Here is a 27343-nt window from a genome sequence, read left to right on the forward strand (position 1 = left end):
CCCAAACGTTTTGGTTTTTTTCGGAAGGAACTTTTTCTTAAAATGAGCGGACGGTCAATGTTTACAGTTTGGATGATTGTGCAGAATGGATTATCATGAAGCAATTGAGGTAAAAATAGAGTGCAGTACTACGCCACAACCACCTGAGGCAGTCTTGATACACGACACTCAACTAAACGCCGCGATAAAAGAACGGAAATAAATCAGCTATGGCAAGTTGAGGAACCGTACATACCATAGGTACCTGACAAATCAACTATTTGGAAACCTTCACAGAATGCGTTTGCGAAAAATGGTAGCATTCAGGCCGGAGCTAAACCTTATACGCTCTTTCAAGGCCTGATTAATCAAGCAACCAGACGGCACACGCATTCTGACATGATTTATGATTGCGCTGACCCGCTAAATCTAAGCCCGCTTCGTGTCAACATGCGAGCACTCAGCAGCTGAATGCTGACTTCTTTTTCTGTTCTCGCTGTTGTTCTGGCAAGCTCGGAATTTGCGTCACGAACAAAGCGAAATCTGCAACGCAGCGGAGACGGCGAGGCTGCCAAAGCTGATGAGGGTGCCTTCGCATTAAATGCCACCTGGCGCCAAGCTCTTAGGTGGGAAAACCGGTCTATCTAAAAGCTTTAGGAGCGATGGGAGATTCTTGTCTTGCGCTGGGCTGTGGGGTGGCTGCCAGAACGCGGCACGGCGGCGAAGAAAAAAAGTCCGCATGCACGAGAGAAAGCGAGAGGAAACGAGCATCTCCGCTGTTCTCCGTATAATGATTCCACCGATGCTGTCTGCGCGTGAGCGTACGCGCGAGTGTGTGTATGTGCGCCTGCGTCCGTGTGTGTGTGTCACACTTCGCCTCACGGAAAATTAATGAGATGTGAGAGCGGAGCGAGGCGAGAGAAGGGGGGGTCGGGGCGGCTGCGAGGAAGAGGGGGGGGCGGTTTAGCGTGTGTGCGCGCTCGCAGGGTGCCAACGACAATCTGAGTCACAAAGAGAGGAAGAGAAAGAGCGCCGAGAGGAAAGAAGGGGGAGGGCACGAGCGGAAACCTGAGAGAGAGAGGGGGGAGAGAGAGAGGGAGGGAGAAAGCGGAGTGGGGGGGCAAGAAGAAAGCCTGCGCTTCGGTGAAAGAGATGGAAGATAAATAGAGGGATGAAGATAGCAAAAGGAGGACAGACGCAAGGAGAGAGACAATTTTGAAAATAGGCGTGGAGCCGCGTGGCAGACAGGAACAAAGCGGGGCGAGAAAATGAGCTCAATTTAAGCGGCGAAGAAGTGAAGACGGGAAACGAGGCGAAGTGTAAAATGTGCCGAGAGGCGCGTGGAGCCGAGCGACAGCTTCCCCCCCCTCCCATTACCTCGTAGCCCAGACGCGCTGCTCTCTGGAGGAGCGTCTCGCCGGCATTCTTGTTCACAATCAGCCGTCGGGCTTCGGGCGGGATGGGCCGCACCACCGGGGTGTCGGCGGCGGGCATCCGGTGCGCCCCGATGACCTCTGGCGGGACGCCGCCCGCTCTGCCGTTGGCCTGGGGTTGCGGCGGGGGCGGACAGAGCGCGGCGGGGGAGCAGGGCTTGACTGGAGAGCAGGGATAATGATTAGGAGAGGCAGCTCGCTTCCTCGGAGCCTCTCGCTGCTCACTCAGCTGTGGAGAGCGAGGACGAGAGCAAAAGAGAGAGAGAGAGAGAGAGAGAGAAAGTGTTAATGACGCTGACACATGGGCGCACACAGGAACTGAAGGACACGCACACACAGGTGGACACTAACACAAACACACACACACATATTTCATTGAGGAGGAAACGTTTTCTGCTCAAAACTGTGCCGTTGCTGACGTACGAACCACGCACAATGGTGCTGTTGTCTGTGCGTGTGCGCGCGAGGCCTTAATGTGCAACATCTGTGTTGTTTTTATGTCAGGAAGACACGCAATGTGTCACACGTGCACGCGGCGCCTCTGCACTGACGCTACAGGCTGGCACGCCACTTTTCCTTGAACCACTAAACCAACAGGCCTGCGAGCGCCAGGCGAGAGAAGCAGTTGCCTGCCTCCGTGTGTGTGTGAGTGTGTGTGAGCCTGCGTGCGTGTGTGTGTGTCCCCTCTCCGTGGAATTCCACATCGGAGCAGCTGTCAGGCTGAGGAGGAGCAGGGGAAGAGAGCGGCGCGGGCGGAAAACAACTCGCCTTTTTTTCCCCCCGCAATTTTCCCCATGCTCGTTTTTTTCTTCCTCCCCCCGCCTTTTGAAGTTCATGCGCTCGACCGTGGCTGCCACATTCCTCGCCGCACAAGCGAGGGAGGGAGGGAGGGAGGGAGGGAACGCGAGCGGGCCTCGTGTTCAGCGCCGCTGTATAATTGCTCCGGGGTTTTGTTGTTATGTCAGGAATGCTCACCAACACGCACCCTTTGCACACATCGACGCGCCACAACGGGGCGGACGAGGCGCGCTTGACAATTAAGCGTCGAGACGAGTCGGCATATACGCAGGCGCTCCGGAGGGAGGCACCGAGGGCAAGGGTGGGGAGGAGGCGTCAAAGCATGCCGGCCGGCCGGCCTCTAAACATTGTAAACATGCTGGCGCTTCCTCGCCGTCCCCACAAGCAGAGGCTCGGGCGTTGCAAACAAGAGCGCTCACCTTGTCGTCCTCAGCTGTTCCCAGATCAGCCGGGAAATGCTGGTCAGGGCTGTTAGGCGCGGCCTCTTTTCTCCTCTCACGCTCTCGCAGGCTGGTGTGTTTGGTCTTGCACGGCCGCTTGCCCTTGGGCTTGTCCGTGTCGCTATGACGACGCAGCTTGAGGGGAGGGGCGCCTCCCAGCGGGGGCTCCGGGCCCGGAGAGGGAGGGCCGCGCCGAGGCTCCTTGAGGCCACGGTCACCTGAGAAGGGGCCCGGCGGGTGCACTCTGTCCTTCAGCTGGCCGCCGGGGTGAAGGGGAGGTGCAGCGACTCCTGTGGGAGAGGAAGACGGGGAGGGGGAGGGAGACGGCATTAGTGGGTGGAAAGGCGGGAAGGTATTGCAAGGCCATCTCTCACCCTCTGCTGGTTTATTAATGAGCGCAGAGAGCTGTCTGCGAGCGCCGCACGCCTGCTCGATCAGGAAGAAAATACTGCCCCCACCCACCCACCCCTACGCGTCCCCCATAGAGGCACGCGCACTGCAGCAAAGATCATCTTAAACGCAGAGCGGCTTCAAGTTGCGCAAATACGCCGCTTTCCGAGGAGAAAAACGCAGGGTCCTCAAAAAACCACAAGGTCAAAATGGTATTTAAGGGCTTAATGGAAACCCGTTTCCTCTGGAGGATCATTGTGAAGCGTTTTGCGCACGGCGAAGGGAACGCCGCTTGTGGTTTGATTTGTATTATGTTACAATTTTCAGAATAAACACGCCATTAAATCATATGGCTGGGTCGGGGAGTGAGGAGGAATGTGAAATTCGATGGCCTTGTGCTGCACTCCTGCACTAATATGAACCCGCCGCCACATACTGATTAGGCTGCCTGACAGTAAACCAAACAAGGCTGCTGCTGCTTCTGCTGCCGTTTCTGCAACCACCATCACGTGACTGCTGTAACGTCACTTGGCGCCAGCTTAAAGGCGTTAAGATCCAATTTGGCTGGCTCGGCTATCCTAACTCCAAAACCAACATTTGGTCGAAAGAAAGCAACCGAGAGCGCTAAGCGTCACCATTTAGTCTCGGGGCCCATCAACGTGTTTTCTAGAACTGATTCAAAAGAGTCGTTTGAAAATGACAGAAATATCGAGTGGGGGTTCCCCCTTTAAAACCACAGCCCCTTTGACAATGACTGTAAAAGCACTTTCTTTCCACCTGTTTTGCGTACTGGCACCCACACGTTACCGAGGGGGCTACGTCTGAGTCGGGACGTGCGTAACAATGCTGCGATCAAATGGTGTGAAGTTTAACACCACCCAATTGTTGCTGACGCGTTTAATGATCTGATTGTGGGTCGCAGTGTCACGGTGTGAACGCGCACACCTTTAGAGCCACAACCCGTAGAGCGACTGTTTGGGCTCTGACGTGACAATTTTCATGGGATCTCCAGGTCAAAGAGACTACAAATGAACAATTTTGTTTGTTCATATGGCTCTGGAGGGTTATTAAAGTTAAAGTTGTACGCATGCAATTGTGCACATTGTCAGATGGTTAAGAATTTAGATTCACTCAGTCCCTGCCTACTATTGATTATTTCATTGATTTGAGTGGCGTCCCAATACTTTTGGCCTACATAAGGCACGTAGGAGAACAAAGGACAAACTGCAGCCCTGACAGACGCAAGCGAACTGAGTGGAGGGAAAAAAAATCGTTGCAGGGCTGTTGCCAAGGTGACGTTATCTGAAAAGGTGAAAGCAGGGGAAAAAAAATAATGAAAAGAAATCAGCGGCCAATCAAGGCCTGTGGTTTCTGCAGGGAACATAAAACCCAAATCTTCTCTGATTTATTCACTTTCTTTCATCTCCCGCCTGCTCTTTTATTTTCCTCTTCGCCATGCTCGTCCCTCCGCTTCAGTCTGGGCACACGAAGAAGGGAGCGCATGGTTTTAATAAGTTGGCCCCCCACTCCAGTCCCCCCGACACGCACGCTCGCTTGCCTTTTTCCCTGCGAAAGGTCTTTCGTTGGGGGGTGGGGGAGAATTATCACACATAAGTCACACTACACCTGCCCACGCATATCTCCACCAGCCACTTCTCCGGTGCGCGCTTTCATCGCCGTCACAGAGCCTGCTGTAGGCCAGCGAAACCAAAAAAAAAATCTCAAAGCACAAGGGGGGGCGGCATTTTTAGATTTGTGTCCCCCAGCTCCCATCTCTGATTCGCAGCCTTTCCCCCTTTGGCAGAAGGAAGTATCCTCTACCTCATTTCCTTCGCCTGCTTCCAAAAAGGCTCCTGGGAAATCCCCCTCTAGACAGGCAGCTCAACAAGAAAGCGAAAGCCAAAGATAGATTTCCGTTACCCTGGCTGAACTCGCGCGACGTGGCGCGGCGCGCACTCACCGTTGAGCAGTCTTTCGCAGGCCCACTTCCTGTTAATGTCGGCTCTCTGCGCCAGCGCTCGCTCGTCACGCTCTCGCTGGGTCTGCGCCGGGCCGAGCAAGCGGGGCCAAGGCTGCTCTTGTTTGATCTGGGGGCGGTCGGGAGAGGCGCCCCCCTGGGCGGGCTTGCTAAGCCGCAGCCCTTTCAGCTCGATGCAGACTTTGAGCTTGCGCACCTCATCGTCATCGTCTTCTTCTGCGTCGTCGTCTGCGCTGGTCTGCTCGTGCTCGTCTGCAAACAAAATGTCTTGTCAGGCCGACGTGAAATTGATCGATAGAAAAGCAAGTCGGGCTCAATCGGTTCACGATTGAAAATGAAGTGTTTCCGTTTACAAATCGTTTTCATTGCCACTACTGTATTAAGTATGGCGTGAGAAACCATACGACCGCAATAACCGTGACCCCCATGTGGGGGCGGTGTTGCAATGCTTTCGCTGCTTGTATTGCAAAATTTTTTTGGTTTGGATTTGTTTTCGCGACATCATGATAACATTGACAATGGTAATTATTTTTGGCCACAGCAATCATCGTAAGATATTTTGTACAATTTCCTTTCTTAAAAAGGCACGAAAATCAACATGTCATGAACTGAGACCAGGGATGTCACTTGTATCCATCCATCCATCCATCTTCTTCCGCTTATCCGGGGTCGGGTCGCGGGGGCAGCAGCTTTAGGAGGGACTCCCAGACTTCCCTCTCCCCAGCCACTTCATCCAGCTCATCCCGGGGGATCCCAAGGCGTTCCCAGGCCAGCTGAGAGACATAGTCTCTCCAGCGCGTCCTGGGTCGTCCCCGGGGTCTCCTACCGGTGGGACATGCCCGGAACACCTCCCCAGGGAGGCGTCCAGGAGGCATCCTGATAAGATGCCCGAGCCACCTCATCTGGCTCCTCTCAACGTGGAGGAGTAGCGACTCTACTCCGAGTCTCTCCCGGATGACCGAGCTTCTCACCCTATCTCTAAGGGAGAGCCCGGACATCCTGCGGAGAAAACTCATTTCGGCCGCTTGTATCCGAGATCTCGTTCTTTCGGTCACGACCCATAGCTCGTGACCATAGGTGAGGGTAGGAGCGTAAATCGATATATTTAAATTCGATTAATCTATTGATTATTTCATCGATTAATTTTTCATTGTTTGTTGCAAATGTTTACTGCTGAGAGATCAGAGGACTTAGACAATGTCAAGTTCGACAATAGCTCAAATTGATTCTTCGATTATCAAAATAAAATTGACGACAGATTATTTTGGACACCTGTCATTGAGACAATACGCAAACTCATGGAGTACTTTGAAACAACACGCATCTAAGTGTTTAACCGTAAAAATGAAACACTAAAAGAGAAAAATTCACACGGGATGCACGTTTGACTCGTCAGATTTTGGCGGGGAAGAGTGTGGTACCGCAAGGCCGGAGGGGAAAGACGAAAAGGAGGAGACCCAAACAGATGAGGAGAGATGAAAAGAGCAGCTTTGAAAAGGGAGGTGGTGGCGGCGGTGGGTATGCGGCGCAGAGGAATGGTGTCGAAAGAAGAGAGAGAAAGACCGTCCTCTCTTCCTCGCTCGGCGCTCAGGCTTGGCCTCAAAGATGGGATTAAACACTTGGCGTGGCTGGCTGCCGCACAGAGCGAGCGACGGGACGGCGGGGCGGGGGCGGGAATGGAGGCCGGGCGCTGAAGGGGGTGGGGGTTGTTTCCGAGTAATGTCGTTTAATTTTATGGCTGAATTGATTTCGGGGACTTCTGTTAGTAAAGCAACAAGAGGCGATGCCAGCAGACGTGCGGTGAAGATTTGAAGAAAGGGAGCGCGGCGGGCGGGCGGGCGGGCGCGTGTGTGCCTGCGTGTGGAGCTGCAGAATTAAAAATTCTCACCAGCAGACATCCTGGCTCTTTTCTGAGGGTGGAACATCCTCTCTTCTTCCTCCTGCTCAGAATCCTGCTCCACCTTGAGAACGCGCAGGCGCTTTCCACCGGCGCCAAAGTCATGACCGAGAGCCTCCTCGGTCGACTCTCTCGCCGCCAAAGCAGGGTGACCCCCTTCGGACTCCAAGCCCAGCCTGCGAGCGCTGTCGCTCAGACTGGCGGACTCTCTCTGGGTACCACACCTCTGAAGGACTGGGACACGATTATTGGGGTACGCCAGCAGGACACCTGGGCATAGATGGCAAATGGGGAGCGGGGGAGTTATCGTGGGAAGATGAAAGAAAGTCAAGAAACAACGGGCGGTGGTGGTGGTGATGGTGGGAGGCGGCGTCAGCGGGAAGACGCTAGTTAAGAAGCAGGCAGCTTTTATTCCGCTTTAAAGACGGGCAGTAAAACTTTGATGGGGTAAAGACTTTTTAATCTGACGGCAGCCGAGCCAGCGGCTTGATGGTTCACTGCCGACGCCGACACTTCCGCGTAGGCAAGACAACATCCTGTGTACTTTCGCCGCTTGCTCCCCCCCACCCCGGCGCCCTCCTCCCTCTCCGCCGCCGTGTCCTCTGTCCTCCCCCACGGCATGACCGCACCACGCCCTTCTCACATAGAGCGTGACTCTAACCCCCTCCCTCCCCCTCGCTCCCAGATTCCCTCTCCATGCCATAATTAGGCTCACACGTCAGCCGCGGCCTCGCTCCAACACGCAGCTGGGCTCCACGCCAACCTAACTAACCCCCCCCTTCCGTCCCTCTCTCTGTTGCGCTCGCTCTCCCATCCGCTCGCCCCCCTTCACACGGCTTTCGCTCTCGCACAATCTCTCCCTCCTCACCCTCCCTTTCGATCATATCCCTGCGTGCAGATAAGCACAAAAGGCTTCTTGAAAATAAAACTCCCCCCCTTGCGTCCCTCTGGCTTGCTCGCGCTTGTGCAAGAGCGTCTGTGCCGACAGAGGAAGAGCGTGTCTTTTTTTAGAGTGACCCGGTCTCGCTCGCCACAGCGTTTGCCGCATGTGCACGCCAGAGCACTTATTGTTTGTGTGTCACTCCCCGAGTCCTCATTTATGGCACGCTGATGCGCGTGTACGCATACATGATGTGTGTGTGTGTGCGTGCGTGTGCTCACCCTCCCTCTCCCCATGCCGGGTGGCGTATTGGCTGAGTTCCAGCGCTCGCTCTCTGCGCTGGCTGTCGGCCAGCTCTCGTCCCGCTGTCGGGGCAGACACGCACACACTGCCGCCGCTGCCGCCACCACAGCCGCCGCCCTCCTTCTCCTTCAGCTCCAGCTCGGAGAACCGCATCATCGCCCGCTGTGTACGCACATACACACACACGCACAAACAAGAAGTGCAGAGAAATCCCATGAAAACCACTCATTGTCTGGGCGAGCCATACACACTTTCCTCTCGTAAGCTTTGATACGGCCTCAAAAGCAATAATTGCACAAATTAAAAAAAAAATAAAATAGAAATGTGCTTTGGTTTTTAACTTTTTTTTTAAAGAAAATTTTTAAAAATTTTAAATTCAAGCGCCAAGAAATTAAACCGACAGACAAGACAAAAAAGGGGTGGTGGGGTGGGGTAGGGGACAAGCATCAAGACGCAGGTTAGACTATTGCAGCCGCTGTGAGTCCATGCGTGCTGGGCCTTAAAGTCCTGGAACATCTTCCCTTCCTGGAATACAAACATGGCTAGGAAACATACATCTAAGCCCCGAGGCAGATGGGAACAGGAGGGGGGGGGGGGGATGGGGGAAAGGAGGCTGTGCGAAAAAAGGAGTGTGCAGCGATACGGAGTATACAACAAGGAGACAGAGGCCATCAGAGGCAGATGTGATAAGAAATGTAAAGAACTGACCTCCCAGTTAGCTGCAGGTTGACTTATATTACTCCCCTCTCGTGATATGACTTCCATCTAAGCAATTAGAATGGGGGGGGTATGGGCTCAATATAACTGTCCATCAATTCATTCTCGAGTTTATTGTAAAGGTTTCTCCACTGTTTCGTGACACATTCACAAGGCAGTCCCACAAAATGACAAAAAACAACTCAACAGGTCAGCACAAAACTATCATTTCTGAGCAAGATGTTGGTTCAGAATGGGAAAAGAATGAGTGTAAATAGGCATTCGCTTTTTGTTTCCGCTTAACAAATTCAATTATCACACATCCAAAAATTGCGCATTTGATAGTTTTGTGCCGCAGCTGTGCATTGACAAGCATGACACAAACAAAACCACAGTTCACAAGGATGCCTTCAACAACACAGACAGACATTTGGGACACATTAACAAATCTGCCTCTGCGTCAGTGGATAACAAAGCATAGGGTTTGTTGGCTTTTTATTATGCGGAATGTTGGCGCATGGATGCGAACCGCATGACAAGTGAAGCGGGGGGAAAAAACAGAACAGTAGCCCCAACGTGTGTTTGTGAGCGACAAATGTCAAGTGTCCTAATCAAGGGTGTGTAACCTACGGGTTGGGGGCCAGGAAGAGCATTTGATCCAGCTTGTCATGCAATTCCAAAAAACGAATTCAAGCCAAGATAAACGGGTGCTTCAACAATTGCGCACACAATTTGAGAGCGCCAGACAGAGAAAAATCAGACCGTCAGGAGCGGCGTGATTGCCAATGTACATTTTGGCCAGCAGGGTGCCAATTAATCAGTCCAGGGTGGGACCTTCATCACATACGACCACGACAGGTTTGGTCGTGCTCTGACCTTGTGCCTCTGACTCGAGCTGTGTGTTCTAAGGCAAGAAACGTGGCTCACATGGTGGACATGCAATGCCAAATATTTTGCAATATTAACATTACCCATCTGTTTGGTGCGTGTGCTTCACATTTGCTAGCAATTAGACAAAATCTCCAGGACTGGTTCATTTTTGAAGGACTCTTGGAAATGGCCAAACAAGCCTAAAATGGCCGTTCAAACCAAAATGGCTTCTGGTGCCTTTTTGGGTATGGATGTTTTTTGTGGTTATACCGATGAGCGAAATGCCTAGCGACCACACAGTTTCATCAGGACGAAAACAATTTGGTGAGCTTTTGTGCCCTTCACAATGGTGAAAAATGCCCCTCCGGGGACTTTGTACAGGATAGGGAAAAAGGTTCCCGCCCTTGGTGTAATTTATATGGACGTAATTTGATGTGTGCTGAGTGAAAGAAAGAAGGGGTGAGTGAGTGAGTGGTTGGGGCGGTCTTTAGCCAAAAGGGGCACAGGAGAGTTATGACCTTGGACAGCAACCAGGCAAGTAGGTGGTGGGTAGCAACTAGGTGTGTGTGTGGGGGGGGGGGGGAGAGACACAGCCAAACAGGAAAGCCCAGCTAGGGCAGCTGCTCGTTCTTAAGCACGCACGACAAGCCCTCCACTGCCCCTCACCTTGGGGTTAAGCATAGCCGGCGGCAGTTGTGCGCTGCGAGGCCCGGCCGCAGTCATGCTCGGGAAAAACGACGCGGCGCCAAACACGCGTTCTCGCCCTGGGGCACTCGCACAAGGACAAGCCCGTCCGGACGCACAGAGAATAACCTTTAGCAAATGCCTGCTCGCTAATCAACATACAGACATGGCAGGCCTGGTTAACCTTTGAACCGCCATCCCTGATGGAGGGCGTCGACTGGCCTTGCACGCGCTGACTAAGATGGTGATAAACTAAAAAGGAGGGGGAAGGTCAAGCCTGTTGCCAGGACAGTAGCATGACAGTGAGGGGGATTAGTCTTGTGCTGTGCTGGAAAAGCAGTATGCCAGTCACATGCAAGATATGTTCCAGAGGGAGTTCTGGGAATTTTGGCACGGGAATAAAGAGTTTGCCGGGCTTATTCTGGTGTTTTGAAGTACAGCAGAACCTCTAAAGTCCAACGTACAATTGTGGATAAATATGCTGCTAGAGTTGCACAAAAATGCGGAGATTTTTTTTTTTTTTTAAAGTGAACGGACTTCAAAGCTGTAAGAGTCCACAGCGTTCACACTTCCTCGTTACTTATAATCAACGTTAGCCTGGCATGTTTTTAATATTAACCGAGGTTAATTTCATTTTTACACTTGTGTGGCAATTAAAAGTATTAATAGTGTAAGCCACATCCATTTGAGCGATCAGCTTTTCATTACATCATCCATAAATGGATTTTATTGTTTTAACATTTGAATATAACAGACATTAAAATATTTTTCTTATCATTTGACCCTAAAACTGATTAATTGCATGACTTCAACCGGATTCAATATCGGAGGGTTGCGTTCAACATTAGACGTTTTGTACGGCACATAATGATTTGCACTGTACGTACACATATACAAGCACACACACAAATGCTAATTGGTCTTACCTGCAGCGCTCTCTGCTCCCGGCTCAGTTTGCTGGAGTCAGCGTACAGCTCCGTGGTGACGCATTTAAAGCGGTCGCCGACATAGCCCGACGAGTTGGCAATTCTCTTGGCCAGACTGGAACGGCGAGAGCCTTTGGAGTTCTGGCAATCTTCGTCGTCCTCGTCGTCACCCTCTCCTTGAGACTCCCCGAGGTCCACAACGCTGTCTTCGTTTTCCGTGTCTCTACACGTCAACGCGTCCTGGTTGGCCTCTTTGGGCACAACGGCGCACGTTGGAGTGAAGTGAGGAGCTCTGCTGTCCCGTGCCCCTTTGTCCTTGCCAGAGCTGCGTTCGCCGGACGTACGGGCGCAACGCAAGGTACTCTGGTCGTCTGCGAGGTCCGGGCTGGGACACTGCTCTTCCGAGGAGTCTTCCTCTTCTCCTCGGCAGAGCTTTCCGGGATTATTTGGGGGTGTGCTGGAGGTCGCTGCAGGACAGCCTGCGTCCTGAACAGCCTTTGGCTTTCCATAGGTAGTTTCCTGCTGTCTGTCTGCGGGATGGGGCTTTTGTGTTGGGCTGTGTCCGGAGAGGATCGGGTAAGGATGGGAAAGATGAAATTTTGGCTCATACTCCACTCTTGTTGTGTTTTGGTTGCTATGGTAACGTTCATTTTGGTCGAAAGCTGAGGATTCGCCGGAGGGTTGTTTCTGGACCGCCGGAGTCGACTCTGCGTCGGTGTCCGAGTGGACAAGGTCAATGCATTCAATCTTTTCCCGGTGCGCGACAGAGGGAGACGATGTTTTAGTTTGACTGCCACTTTGCCCTTGTGCTATTGCTTCTTTATCTGACTTGATGTGGCTCCCTTCTCGCACCTCTTTGCTGGTGTTCTTCTCTCTCTCTTCAAAAGAACCCCTGGGTTTCTCGTGTCCCCGCGGTTTCAGTGCGCCGTCGCCTCTTTCTGACAGCTTATCGGAGAGAGGCTGCATTAGCGGGTGTGACATCTCCTGCGAGTTATAAGCGAGGTATTCCCCTCCTGTAGCCGGCGGTAGGTTGTGGTAGGGTAAAGGGGGTTTGGCTGCCAAGTGGGATGGATAAAGGCTATTGCTGCCCAGCAATACCGGGTGAGGGTAGACTGGACCTTTCCCTGCAATTGGCAGGGGGTGAAGTGCCATGCTGTCATGGATGGGGTAGTGCAGGTATCTATTGGCGTAGGCCAAACTGTGGGTTAGGTAAGCGTCACTTTGAGGAAGGTAAAGAGGGGCCGCTGGGTGACCGTTCTCCAAAATGGGCCTTTTGTAGGATGGCGCCTCTGGAATACTTTCTGCTCGCTTAGCATTCTGGGAGGACTTCTCCACTCCTTCTCTGTGGTGGCCCATGACTGATACGTGTTCTGATTGATGGGGGCTGTGTTTGGCCCAATCACCATTCGATTTGGGGGAGAGACCCCTGGATGTGATGAGAGCGGAATCCGACGAAACAGAGTTGGACTCACTTATCCTCGGACAGGACGAGCTACGTGGCTGAGGGAGCACTCTTTCCAGATTCTTGTGTTTGATGACAGAGGGGGAGGAGCCTTTGGCTTGCGAAGATCCCAGATCTGCATTCGATCTGGGAGATGCGGATAAGCCCGGGGCGTGCTGGGTTTGAGACGGAGACCTGCTGGGTACAACCCAGGACGAGTGTAAAGTGCTGATCATCTCTGGTCTCTCCGAGACCTTAACAGAAGTGCTGTTTACCACGGGGTGAGGGTGAGAGGAGGGCGAGAGGGATAGGTTCTCTTTTAGGAGTTCTCCACTAGGCGGAAGTCCATAACGTGCACCTGGAGCCATAGTGTCCATTTTAATGGGGAAACCATTAGGAAGTCCAAACTCCAGTATTCGACCAGACAAATCCAATGGCTTCTCTGCTGATTCTTTGGTTGCTTGTGGTTGGTGAGCAGTTCTGTCAAAATTGGACTTTGAGGGTGACCTGCTGGGTCTCCTTTCAGCACCTGGCGCCCCGTCCCTTGGCCGCGGCCTGGCAGGGGAGGCCTGTTCCGGCGCCATGCTGCCGACAGACAACATATGAGAAACGGGCTGCGTGGCAGACGACGAAGATATCGACGCCGAGGAGACGGGCGGTTGTCCCATCCTTGCAACTGGCCTTTGTAAATCCAGTGAATTGTCAATGAGAGTTTGGGAAAGGCGAGAGGACGCGTGAGGTGAGGAGTCAGTAGGCAGGCTATTATTGCCAACACTGGCGGCACTCGTGCTTGTACTACCGGTGTTATTGCTGACACCGCCGCCAGACCTGGAAGGGGGTCGGCTCGGTCGACTGCTCCTGTTGGGTGATCGCTCCCTGTCGATAGCAGACGGATGATGCTGAGGATGCGGGGAAGGTTGGTGAAGCTGCTGTACAAATGGCGGGGCGACACCCAGCCCCTTGTCTTGGCAGTGCACAAGTGAGGTGGGGGCTACTGAGACGGGCGGGATCCTCATTTGGGGAGCCACCAGGGGAGAGGACATAGTCGGAGGTGGATACGTGGGCATATAGTAGAGCCTTTCAGCAGCAGAGGTGACTGCGACATGGTTGACATTTCCACCTTGGGGTGCACAAAGAGAAGGGTAGGCCAGATGCTGGGGGAGGTAGGGGTTGGGTTGGCTGAGCAATGAAGCTTTATACATGTTCAGAGCGGCATACTTGGATGAGTCCATAAAGGGATACATGCTCGCTTCTGGGTAAGGGTTGAGCCACGGCAAACGAAGGTAGCTGCTGCCAGTGCTCCCTAAGCTCATTTCAGGTGCTTTTTCCCCAGGTGCCAGCCGCCGTTCCAAGCCTAAAGCTTCCGCTCCAGGAATTAGCACCGGCTTGTGGAGATTAGGCGGGATGCCCTTATAGAGGCCCAGGTAACCATTAGTGGCTTTACGACTGTCCAGAGGCCCATCCGGTTTGTAGACAAGCTCGGGTAGCACGTCCCGATTGTAACCCAATGGGAGAATGGTCGCCTCTCTAGTCTTCTCTGTCTGCAGCGTTCGAATTCCTGGATACACAACGCCACCGTGGAGGCGAAGACCGTCGTGGATCAGGGCGCCTCGCTCCAGCCCCATCGCCGCCAGGGGTGTCAACCTTGCATCCACCTGCAATAAAAACAGGGAACGCACAATAAGATCCCTTGCTTGCCGAAAGACACAAATGTCTGTTTTTCCCCTAAGTAAGCAAGCTGTGAAAATGAGCGGAAGGGATAAGCTCAGAGACTTACCATGTTTTGTGTGATGTGGTTCCCTTGTCTTAGTTCCAGATTGGTTTGCGTCTCAGCATCGACATCACGAACAGAAGTAACCCTGTGAAGACGAGCAAGTATTTAGCACTAAGTGTCTTGGCTGGTTCACAAAAACCCTGTTGTACTCCAACTTCCTATGTTCTCGAGACAGATCCGCTTATGGAATTCCTGACGTCAAAGAACCATTATTCTTTGATCACTGAGCCATGAGAGCCAAATAACGATCACAATCACTCGATATAAGTCACAAACGTTGGGGCATTTGTCCTTTGGTTGTCGCAATGGTCGTAGCATTCACCACAACCTTTCTTTTGGGGAAACGAGCTCGGCCCGGTTGAGAGTCATGAGTTAAGCCCCTCTCCCATCCATCAGGAGCACTCAGCACCACACAAACACATCCACCCTACTCCCACTGACCCCCCCATCCTGACCACCCCTGGAGGCAAGACGCACATTACGGAGCTGCCGCCATTCGGTCACGTTCCCCACACACAGCTTTTTGCTGGCCCCTCTGACCCACGCTTTGGGCTGTCTCAGCCCCGCCAAGCGAGGCCAGATTATACATCAGAGACCGCTTCGGCGGGGGACCATTTACCGCCCGTCGACACTGTAACACATATCGGCCAATGTGCACGGCTACAGATTTTGTTTTTTTTAACAGGGATACATCCAAACAGCCTGAGTACGGGTGGGGGAAAAAAAAAGGAATTTGATTGTGTGTGAAATGACCTTTTAACCCATTATTAATTGGGCTGTTAAAATGAAATGTCGCAATTATTCATTCGAATGGTTAAGGAAATTGTAATTGGACTATTACATAAAATGCATGCAATCGTTCAGACTGAAGACTTGAAGCAAGACAAATTTCAACAATTTTATTTTGTTTGCTAGTGATGTCTTCACTGGATAATGCATTTTCTTTGGTTCTGTTTGTTACAGGGGAGGGGGGGGGATTCCGTGATAACAATAGAAGGGGTAATTTAATTTACCGCACCTAAGGTGGTACATGGGTCTGTGCCCAGGCTACTCAGTACGCTATGACCCACTTTTGATGGAAGCAGAAATGCTGGATTGTCCTGTTGCTTTTAACAGATTTTTAGGAAGGCAAAGCGCTAGACCCAGTTTGCTTGTGATGCCTTGGCAAATATGAATGCTCGCTTCACAGGATGCTTCACATCCTTTGAAAAGAAAACAACAAGCAAGACGAATTTCAATCTATTCACATGGTCGCACAATTACTCCAATTTTGTTCAACGTTATGATAATGTCTTACGGACAACAACACTTTTGTTGCTTTGGACTTTGGATGACACTTTTGTTGCGTTGGACTATAATTTCTCTTGGATGGAATGCTAAAATTGATACAACATAATAAGGCTGCATTAATTCAAGAAGGCGAAATGGCAAAATGGCAACTTGCAATCAGGAGGCTAGGGGCTTGTCCGCATTTACACACGCGATGTCTCCTTATGAGGACATTTTTTTGTGAGGCGGCCCTAATAAGGGGAGCCTGCGCAGGAAGGAGGTGGGAGGCTGAGGCGTGGGGGGAGGAAAGAGCCTTTAAATAGTAAAGAGCGAAGCCTTGCCGTGCTCAGCAGTGCTGAGAGCAGCAGAGAAAGCGCTCTCCTCTATCATCCCAGAGGAACGACGCCCAGCCTCGCTGGCACGCCACTTTTATTGCCGTGACCCGAGGCCCATTAATCAGGCTGCTGCCGGCCCCTCATCACGGTTCCTCCCTGTCCCGGTGCCCCCCCCCCCCTTCCTCCCACACACACACACACACACACCACCTCCCGACCGAGGCGAGCAGGCCTGCCTCGACAACATCCGCATATGACAGAACTGAAACGGCGTGCGTGCAGAGGCGCAGCGAGCGCATGCACGTGCAAATGCGTCACTCCCGCTTCCTGTCTCACGCACACACACACACACACACACACCGCCACAGCAGCTCATCTGGCATTGAAAAAGCAATCTGCGCTCAATGAGACTGAACAAGATAACAAAAAATAAGCCTCTTATAGGAATGTAGACATTTGACGGCATGCTGCCTTGACAGACAAACGCGCAACTTAAGACGACAGAGTCGTGAAATGAGGGGGGGTGGGGGCATGAACAGGTTTTGGCTATTATGCAAATACGCACGCGCAGGCATCCAACTAGAAATTAAAATAAGAACAGGAATTGCAGCAAAACACAAACACTGAAAGCACAACAATTTGCCCCGAAGGTTGTAATATTTCGAAAATGATGACCACTTTCAGAAAAAATATGTCTCAGAGACCATGCAGTCACACAAGACGGCCACGAGTGTCGCAAGAATAAAACTCAAGGAGCTTCCAAACAATTAACTCCCTAATTGTTTTTTTCTTTCGGTCCCCACTGATGTAAAATCGGGACTTCAAGTCATCACAAACAAAGCGTTACAGCAGGCACCCGGTACAGTACGGCCAAAGCGACAACAGGTTAGCATAAATGAATCAAGAGCGAGACCTTACGTTTGCGCTCTTGTGCAATTTACACACGGTTTGATACAAACGTCTCGGCCCTGGGTGCTCAGCACAATGTGGCCTCATGAACAAAAACAATTCAAATGGAATGTGCCCCGCAAGTTTTGTTTTGTCTTTATGGAGCCGAGTGACTTATATGCTCCAGATTATGGGGAGTACAAAGTTGTTGTTTTTTATTTCGACTTAAACTTGTGTGGCAGTTGAAAATAATGACTTATAAATCACCTGTGTAACAAATAATTGCTTATAGAAAAGAGTTTCCACGTCAGCGCAAAGGTTCCGCTGTACCGTCTCTCGCCCGGCGCCTGTGTGCCTCCTGATTGAGTAAGCAGCCACATACACAAATACATGTCCAATGCCGTGACACATTTCGTCTAATGAGGAGCGAGCTCGGCAGCGCATCTTTATTAATTGCCTGGCAAATGCAGGTGTTCATTTTGACCCCAAAAAGACCGCCTGGATCCGACTTGAGCCTTCTCTTGAGCATAGTGCGTTGCTTAAGTTTTACATGTGCCACGTATTGGCATTGTTAAAAAAAGTCATTAACCGCAATAATTTGCTGCAGACTGTGACTGCACCCCCAATTATTCACATGCGCAAAGGCGCGCGCACGCACACGTCCCGACGTGCTTGTGGTCGACGCAGTTCCGCCAATCCCTCATTGCAGCCTCATTGCGTGCACAAATTGCGCACAGTGGGATGAAGCGCCGCTCCATTATCCGTCGTCATTATGGGCTGAGCCGACAGCTCAGGAAAATGGGCGCATCATACTTTGCTAACATTAGAATAATTAGTCGGCATTTATACGACGCTAAATGTCCATCTAACGCTCGCACCGTTTGACGCTTCGATGATACTTGGAAGATGAATCTTGTCTTAAATACGTTTAAGAGTTAAGGACTTATTTATTGTTGTATAAACACTTGGCTGGCATCGGGCGGAATTCATACACCTACAAAATCATCACTTTTTCCAAGGACCCCAAAAATGCCCTTTTTGTTCAATCATTATTTTGCATCGAGCTAACAGAGCAAGCCGTTTTCAACAATTGAGTGGTCAACAGTTTGGAAAAATAGCACCCACACTTGTGGACTGGCCAATAGTATATATGTGTGTGAAAAAATATCAAATTTGCTAAATTGCGGCCAGTTGCCAGTTGAGTTCTTCAGTTGTCAATTGCTTTGTAATGCTCATTATCTCCACAGGCTGGACTGGAGGAGAGCACAATAATAATAGTAATGGAAAAAAAAAAAACAATCCCATCACTCTTTGTATTTCTCTCTCTTTATGATCATGATAACTGGAACAAATTGAAAAAGTTGTTGTAGGCTATATTCAGCTGGATGAAGGCAAACAGATGTTTTACTTGCGTTAAAGCTCTACCACGGCTAACAGCGGTTTTGCTTGGTTCCATCTCTCGACATTCATATAATTTTTTTATGCTTCACTTGCATTGAAAATTGCATGTACACGATCAGTTCCACAAAACAGATGCTACATTTGCAATGTTCTTAATTGTCCATTTGATTAAAATTGATTAGTATTACAAAACCTTATACAACTCAAAACAGAAAACTTATTTTTTTCATTCCTTTCCACAACTTTTGGAGTTTGTAAACGAGCATTTGAAAACGAGTCCTAAAATCTGTACGGATATGAAAATGAAGTTATCCATTCATGTCAACACCGACAATTGCGGTCTGTAAAACAGGACATTTTATGACATAACCGTCAAACCCGTATTGAAAGTTGCAGAAGCGTTTGTGTTTATGATGAGCTGTCGCAATATAGCGGGTTGTTTTGGGAGGAAAAACTACTTACCTAAGCCAACAGAGAAGCAGGGTATAATTGTAGTTAAAATTCGTAATGAAAACCATCCAAGAAAAAAAAAATTTGAAAAACAGCAAGCGGAACAATAACTGAGCGTGCCTTGTGCTGCGTGATGGGTTCAATTAAGCATTGTTTACAAAAATGACATCGCCAACTAGTGATCTGGCGTGCACATTACACCATTTTAAAATCCTATATTAGCTGGACAAAAAGAATAATTTGATATTTCCCCGACGCCATGTTGACATACTGCACGTGGAATGATGCGAGATGAGGAGGGAGTTGGTGGTGGTGGTGGTGGTAAGAGGGGGGGGGGGGTAGAGCAGTGTGTCGACGCACGTCCCTGGCAACAAACAACTCCCGACGGCCGTCCAATCCATCACGCAGGCCGGCCGGCAGCAGGCAGGCAGACAGGCAGGCAGGCTGGAAGAGGAGGGGGGTAGCGGTAGTGGGAGGGATGGGGGCGGGGGGTGCAGCGGTCGTGCTGCGTTTATAAAGCAGACCGCAGCAGCGGAGCCCCGACGCGCGCCATTAAACAGAAAAACCACCGGGTGTTTTTTAGCCGAGTCGCTTTGGAGTTCAGTATTGACCGCTTTTTGAAAAGAACAGGTCATATATTTTTAAAAATATATATACAAAATAAAAGGGGGGAGGGGGGGCGTGCAGAGCGGACGAACGCTTGCGCCTGCCTCATCCCGCTGATTTCCTGCCTGTGACAGCAGCGACTTGAACTCACCGTGACCTCCATCACCGGAACAAACAACGGCGCCGCTCATCATTTCCTCCTGGGCGGAGGCCACCAAATTCCCCGTGTTGTGTTCGCGGGGCTACAGGGGGGTAGAGGACAGCAGCCGTAGTGTGCGCGTGTGTGCGCAGCACAACTTGGCCAAAGTGCTTTTTATGGTCACTCGGAGGAATTATGCACCAAAGTCAACGACAGATTTGACGTATCTGCTAGTCTGCAGGTGCGTGGAAGGGAAAATGTGCGTCTGATGTGCCGAGATGGTGACGGCGGCCTCCCGCTCGTTTTCCTTTTTTTACCCCCTTTTTGTCCCTGGAGCCCTGCCAAGCGCGCTGGAGCGCAGAGCCGCGATCAGCTCAGGGGGAGGAAGGGGGGGGGCGCAGTGTGACGCAGGATAATCTCCACAGCGACGGGGGTGGGAGGCTCGGAGGGGAGGGGGTGTGCGCGGGGGGGATAAACAGGGATTAAACGGTGTGCACGCACACACACAAATCAGAGGCCGCGTCTCGCCGCCGCCGCGTGTGACAGGATTTTCTGCGTGCCGCACACACACAAACCCGCACGCCCGCTCGCTTGCGCACACACTACACTAAAACGCTCAAATGAGCACACAGAGGAGAAAGGCACACTTAGCGTGCACGCTCCTGTCGACAACATTAACACCTTGGCGCCATAAAAGGACGCGTGGCCGCCTTTAATTGTTATTGATCATCAGGCTGACGTGTGCCAAATGGTCCGATTGATCACCCCCTCCGCCTCCAACTCCCCCCCTTACCGTCTCTGCCCCGTGTCTACCCTTCTGCAACGGCCGTGCAAAAAAGATGCTATTTTTATAAAGCGTTCCACGCTGTGTCGCGGTTCGTCATTCACTTTAGCGCAGATTTGGAAGCGATCGTTTCTTTTGGTAGGTTTCTACAGTATCTACAGTATTCGGGAAAATCCAAACTAAGAGTTGCGTGACTGCAAGTACCACATTGGACCGATACATTCAAGGCAGCACTGAGGTCTACGATGGAAGAGAAGCAGCATAATTAGGAACAAGAAGAAGAAGCAGAGAAGGAACCAAAATGAGCTCCGGTGATAGCAATTTTGCCGTTTGAATACGCAAACTAAAGTGGTTTGTTTGTGGTATTCATTAGCCATGACACTTTTGGAAACATGCCATTTTAGATTGGGATTTGATCGGTTAAAAAAAAGAAAAGCTAATGAGATTCAAATGTAACGATTTTTTTTTTTTACTCGAAAGGCGCAGGTCAACATGTTCCTATATGACATTTTCCAATTTTCTGAGTTCCACAGTTGGCAGCATCACACTCTGACATCACTGGTGCCCTTCTGTGCTCGCATCAATAAGACAAATAAATGTCAAATAAAAGCCAAACTCTAATCTGCCACGTTTTGTTTGACTTTTGAGTAATATCTGCCAAAAAATGGTACCACTTTGGGGCTGCTTGACTTTGGAGCTTCCGCTGCACACAGGGGAAAGGAAAAAAAAACACGAGGCTGGAAGCGAGACAGATCCGCGCAGAGCCGAAAGGGAGCCGGCGGCGCCTCCTCAGCTGTCACATTATTAGCGAGCACGCTGTAAACAAGGGGCCCCCGCGTCCTCCAGGCCCGCTGCACAGACGCATTCAAGTCGCTGCACGGTTCAGCACCGCCACCCCCCTCCCTCGCCTCTTCTCCGCCGTCAACAACGGCGACATTGTGATTCTGCCGCCCCCTCCCTCTGCTCCCCTTCCCTCCCATGCTGACACTGGGGCCTGGGCGGCGGCCGCTGAACTGGCTCTATTCATCGCGGGCCAAATGGGAACTAAATGGCTCTTTATGTCACCAAAGGGCCCGATTGTAATGGGGATGCGCTAGGCAAGAGTCGGGCAGCATTTTACCGGAGCTTTCTTGACTTTGCTTTGAATACGCTGCCGCTGCTTTCATGCTGGATGGTCTTAATTAAAGCGCGCGGTGCTTAAAGGACCGTCCCCCCCCACCGCCCCCGCCACCCCGGCCTTGAGATCACTCCGCCCCCTTTAGGCTGAATGCTTTTGTTTAAATAGGAGCCTTAATTATAGGTAGCCTATAAAGGTAAATTGGGCTCTATGAATCTCAGCGAAGCGTTCACACCTATGACGTCACCCAGCCAAAGAGGGTGGAGAGCTGGGACTGGCGTGTATGTGCTCACACATAAGAAGAAGAAGAGAACGAGAAGAACGAGAACCATCCTTGTCATGTACACAAAATGTGACCTCCGCATTTGCCCCATCACATTAGCAGACACGGCAAACACACACACACTGGAGAAGGGGGCAGTTCTTGGTATCGGTGTCTTGCTCAAGGACACCGCAGTTGTGGAGGTTACGTGAACCCGGGTCGCCACTTTTGGCCATACTCTCATGCAGCGGAGATTTGGAATTTGTACGTTACAGATCAAAGTGGTTTGAGTATTTTGAAAACAAAAGAAAGTGTTGAACTGAACCGTACCATACTGCGTGGTGGAAAGAAGGCTCATACTGTTAAGTCGGTGGGAGCTTTGCACGCCGGCCAAGTCAGGTGGAAATATTCAACGAGGCGATACACATTCCTGCTGTGCGCAGACTGCGGGCGAGTGGCCAACGCTCCGTTGTGCACAGGCAGGATTACGTCAGGAATATGAATTGCCCGAGGCTCCTGCTGCTAAAATTAAAACTAGGCCCAACCAAGACGAGCCGGCAGCGGGACCGAGAGACTCGGCGGCACATCCAATCAACGGCGCGACCATCCGGCGCAAGGACACTTAAGACGAGCGTGCGTAATTACGGTATGTGATCTCGTAAAGTCATCCGTGTGCCCGAGAGGAAACCTCTCGAGGCGAACCGCGTGCGAGCCAAGACCGCGGGAACACGTGCCATCACGTGAGAGGCCCGTCTGGATCTCCGGGGGCTGCGCTAGTCTCGCTCGACCCCCCGGAGGAGAGGGGGCAGGGAGGGGGAGGTGCGGCGGCCGTCACATCTCTGCGGGGAAGCGCTCCGAGCGCTCCAGACCGCGTCGAAACAAAAAGCTTTGTGGAGCGAGGCGAGAAAAGAGCGGGCTAGAGAGGGAGGGAGGGAGTGGAGGGGGAGGAGGCGGGGGGGCGTCCGCTCTCCCGTTTCATGGCGAGGTCCCGGGAGGCCGGCACGGAGCATAGCTTCAATCAAACCGTGACGTCTCCTCCGGGAGCTGCGCAGCGGCGCCTGGAAAACCGATCTCTCCTCGGCTTTTGTTCACACGCAGGCCGCCTCGGCAGCGGCGAGCCTGTTGTCTTCCATCCAGGCGTGACAACGGAAAAAAAGAGCCCGCGTCTCCGACTAGAGACATGAAACACAACACCGTCCTTTTCGGATTTTATTAATTTCGCCCCCACCAACCCCCCCCTCCGCCCCCCGCCTAGCCTTACTTGCGGAGCGCTGCCAAAGCGCCCGCGTGCTTTTATTGATGTGCTCAATCAGGGGGAGCTATTCCGTGCGTGGCCCTTATTGATTCCAGATTAGAAAAGCGGACAAACAGAAGGTTAATTGCTTTAAAATGGGGGGTGAGCACGGTTGTCGCTAAACGGCGATGCGACGATTCCGCTCATTCACTTGGCGCGTCTCTTTAGAAAACGACAAACTATTGTCTGCTTTACATAAAAATAAAAACATTCCCAGTGTGTGGCCCCCTTCAGCCGAGTGAAAATATGCTCATTTGAATTAATGTGGAAAGATAAGGCTCAGACGCGTGATTGCATTTTTATAATTAATACAAGTCAGTTGTGCTAATTGAATTAGTGCATAATGAAGCTACTTTAGCTGCAAGGGGGGAGGGCGTGAATCACCTGGAAAGTGCATACTTTCTTTGACAAATAAAGGCACCGTGATGCAATGGCTTCCGAGGAAGCATGAGGTCATGTGACGTGACGGCAAGTCAACCCCCGCCTGCCCCGCCCCCCAACACTGCGCCTCAGACCCCCTTGTTCCAACACCTGGAAAACACATCAGCCCCCGCACTGGCCGCGCAGTGGAAAATGACAGTCGCACTATAAATAAGCAGCGCGCAAAATGCCAAGTATTTGGGTTTGCGCGTCTGCGCTCGGTCCAAAGACCAAAAAAACATTCCCGGCCCAGCAGGCTGGGCTTCAGAGTTTTTCAGGTTATTGGAGGGAACAGACGGGATGACATTTGACAGCAGATTATTTTGGTAGCTGCAGATGACCTATACTTGTATGTGTTTTGGCTAGCAACACCGCGAGGCCAACCCAAGAACGCTGAGCAAGATGGCAGCCTGCGTTTGAGTCATCAGACTCGGCAGGCCAACTGGTACAAAAAGTTTGAGGGATCACGCCGCCCTGCCACAGCCGCGCACGTAAATGAACACGTCGACTCTGGCGGCTGCATTCTAGAGCAGACAGGTGTGTAATCTCACATAGCCATCTTTGCGCTACGTGCGCGGTTTATTTGTGGCCGGAGCGGGAAGTGACTGCAATCTTAAACAATGCCGTGCTTCCCCCCAACCCTTAAGAGATTAGCGCGGATGCTATTTCACAATATCGATTTACCGCCACCAGAATTCACCGGGGTAGCAGCCCACGTTAACCTTGCCAAACTACACCCGCGGTTAACCCTTTATGGGGGGGGCAACCAATCTTGTTGCCATTAGCAGGTTCTCAAAATGAACCCTGCATGCCTCATTTAGACGTGATTTTGCCTAGCCAAAGAAAAATAAGACCGTGGAAATTCTGGTTCAGCAGTTTATCATGACCGACATATATGGGGCTAGCCCACATGAACCACGGGGATAAAAGTTAGCATCTTGGTTATAGTTTAAGCTACAGCAAACTATTTGGCCATGATGTACAGGATTTTGGCTTTGGTTTCTTCTTTGGGTTTCTATCTGCTACATAAATAAGGTTTGTATTGCGATGACGAACTACCGAGGAACCTTTGTCATAAATCGAATTTATCCTGTTGTGAAAATTTTAAAAAGTGAAAGTGATTGTATCCAAAAGATTTACATCATCTTTTTCTCCACTACACTTGTCGAGTTATTAACATTTGAGGGAACGCAAAGAAATGAGATCACTCCGCCATGGAGTACCTCGAGCCTCGACTCAAATGGTTGGGTAGGTTCAGTGGTCGCAGACGGTTTTCCTGTGCCGTGTTTTGGAGTACAATAAACTGCTCCATACCGTAACACTTTCCATCATCTTCTTCCTCCCGACAATGTTCACTTGCGAACCGGACTCACAGACACTAAAAATGGTAACGACAAAACGAATGGTCTGAAGCGTTATCGCGGTATACTGATAAGTCATTTACTCAGTTAGCCCTGAAACGCCTACCATGTGATACATTTTGTTTACCGGATCAAAAGAAGCACTTTTTGACTAAATCGAGAGAGCTTAGCAATTTTTATGATCTTTTTTTCCGCAACTAATCCTTTGTTGGATTCTTGCGTTAAAAAGTAGGCTCGCCCCGCACTTTACGATCTTCCCCCCGATGTCAAGGTTTGCTTTAAGCACATTTAACCTTTTATTCATGTGTCAAAGCCCCCTGATGCCTCCTCCACCTCCTACCCCCTCTGTGCCTCGATCACTTAATCCTCCCCCTCATAAAAAGCAGAGGTCCCAACACGAGGCCCCCGGCGCTCCCAAACCTGCCTTGCCGCAGCAGACGCATGCATTTACAGCCCTCGCCGGTCCGACGTGGATTGGCTGCTTACGTGAGGGTGGGGGTGAGATGGGGGGGGGGGGGTTGCTGAAGCTTGAGCTCTTACGGCCGCCTCCCTCACTAAGCTCGTTAATGAGCTGGAGCCAGCCAATACGAGGCGCATCGATCGTCCTAAGAGAGCGTCCCCCTAATTAGTGCCCGGGTGGCTCTAGGACAGAAGGCGCTGGGCGGCGCGGGACGACATGACGTGGGGGTGGTTTTGGGGGGTGGGGGGGGCTTGTGTCGAGTGGAGTTCTACTCGGAAGAACTAGCTCACCCAAATCGCGGAGGCGGCGATCGTTGGCGCCCGCTTCGCGTGCAAAACCAAAATAAAACCTGCGATTAATAATACAACAATGGAAGGGGATGAAAGTGGCTGAGAGCTCAAGCAGAGATTAAGTGACAAAAATAGAGGTGGGGAGTTTATTTTTTTTAAAGGGGGGGGGGAGTCTTTGGGATGAAGCGGAGCACGAGAACGAGGCCCAAAGTCACAAAGAACACACCTGCTAGACCTTGATCCACGCATGCATGAGTGTCTGTGTGTGTTGTGTACACAATGCCGCACGCGCACATTTCCCTAACAGCTTCGAGGCTGACGAAAGCCGCCGATCAACGTCCACTCCTGTCCAAACAAAACAAACACGCGCGCGCTCCGGTGACGCAGCCACCGTCGCGCACGCACACGCACACGCGCAAACACTGCGGGGATGCCCTCCAACTGAACCTTTTTGGCAGGGCGAGGCTGGCTTCCGTAACCTTGTTTTTGAGCGGCACGGGTTCCGTGTGCGCGCACGTTCACGCGCACCCCACCACTACCCACGCATTGAAGACACTCGGTCACACGACACAGAGTGTGAAAACGCTGAATTTATTCACCGTGGCGGACCGCCTGGCACTCGCGCCCCGGGGTCCGCTTGACAAGACAGCCGCGGGTGGGAAGGGGAGTGTGGGGAGGGGGGCCAAGCTCACGGCCGGACCGGACCCAACCACTCGCGCGCGCTCGTGTGTGTGTGTGTGTGTGTTATTTATCAAGCACATGCCATTGCCCCGCCGAAAACACACAAAGACCACCCTATGCGCTATTCTTAGAAGTGGCCCGTTCCGCTCCCAGTGTGCGCACACCACCAAGCAACCACCACCATCACCACCACCAAGGCAGACTTCTTGTGATTTTCGGATCCATCACGAGGTCCTTTACTTTTTTTCTTCGCTCTCTCTCGCACTCTTTTTTCCACAAACACGCTTGCGCGCACACGCGCGCGCGCAGGATAGTCCAAAACAATTAAAAGCTTATAAAAGTAGAAATAATGGCGTTCGTCTCACCTGGATAATTCGGCGTCACTTCCAGCAAACTTGTGCCGTTTTTTGTCCTCGTTTCACCAAGTTAAAAAAAAAAAGAAAACTAAAAGTGTGGATCCGGTTATCCGCTTGAAATAGAATTTAAAAAAAAAAACTAGAGGAAAGTCATCCTTTTGAGAAAAGTTGAGTTTCTAGTTCGCAATCAGAGGCGATTCTGTTCAGTTTAAAATCCCGTGAGGCTTTCTTGAAGGGTCCGCGAAAGCACCGGTCGGCCCACCGACGAGATACAGGTGGCGACGTCCGCGGGGAAATTAACTGAGATCGGCGGAAACTCGCGGCGGCGACGGCGGCAGCAGCGCCATGTTAGCTTTGAGCGGAGCACGCCGTCCTACTCGGCTTTCGTCTCCGTCACTCCATGGCGGGTGGCCGGCTGCGCGGAGCCCGTCCGTCCTGTCGTCTGCCCTAATGGGCCGGCTGCGCTCAAGAGAGCCGGGGAGGGGAGGGGGGTCTTAGGTCCGGAGATAGTTCCGCCTCGCGTGGCGCGGTTCCCCTCTTCAGTATGGCACCAAAGAAGAATTAATCAGAAGAAGCCGGCGAAGAGGAAAAAGCGTCGTTGGAGTGAAACACGGGGAGCCCGATCGGACGGAGCCTCGCACGGAGCCGTACGTACGTACGGGGAGTGCCGCGCGGAGTGCTGGCTGAATGCTGTCGAGACCGAGCGACTCGCTCCACTCCCACTCGCGCAGACGCTACCCA

The 27343-nt window shown here is 51.6% G+C and overlaps 1 protein-coding gene across 6 annotated transcripts in view; it reads right to left on the reverse strand.

Annotated features, from left to right (window-relative positions):
- bcor (BCL6 corepressor) overlaps positions 1 to 27343 on the reverse strand; it is a 36686-nt gene extending 9343 nt beyond the window's left edge. Inside the window, exons 1-9 of one of the 6 annotated variants that reach the window (XM_088382369.1) lie at positions 26612 to 27343; positions 14493 to 14574; positions 11275 to 14370; positions 8807 to 8863; positions 8077 to 8260; positions 6907 to 7185; positions 5001 to 5270; positions 2630 to 2940; positions 1357 to 1641 (exon numbers count right to left, since the gene is read on the reverse strand). In XM_088382369.1, coding sequence (XP_088238495.1) covers positions 1357 to 1641; positions 2630 to 2940; positions 5001 to 5270; positions 6907 to 7185; positions 8077 to 8260; positions 8807 to 8863; positions 11275 to 14370; positions 14493 to 14495 — 4485 coding nt within the window. In that variant the 5' untranslated portion in view covers positions 14496 to 14574; positions 26612 to 27343. Of the gene's footprint in view, positions 1 to 1356; positions 1642 to 2629; positions 2941 to 5000; positions 5271 to 6906; positions 7186 to 8076; positions 8261 to 8806; positions 8864 to 11274; positions 14374 to 14492; positions 14575 to 18844; positions 18987 to 26611 lie in introns of those variants that run through there. The other 5 variants (XM_088382367.1, XM_088382364.1, XM_088382365.1 and 2 more) reach the window with 5 other exon arrangements.

This window comes from Syngnathus floridae, chromosome 8, assembly GCF_059516105.1.
Source record: "Syngnathus floridae isolate MCC-2025c chromosome 8, RoL_Sflo_1.0, whole genome shotgun sequence".
Classification (NCBI taxonomy): domain Eukaryota; kingdom Metazoa; phylum Chordata; class Actinopteri; order Syngnathiformes; family Syngnathidae; genus Syngnathus; species Syngnathus floridae.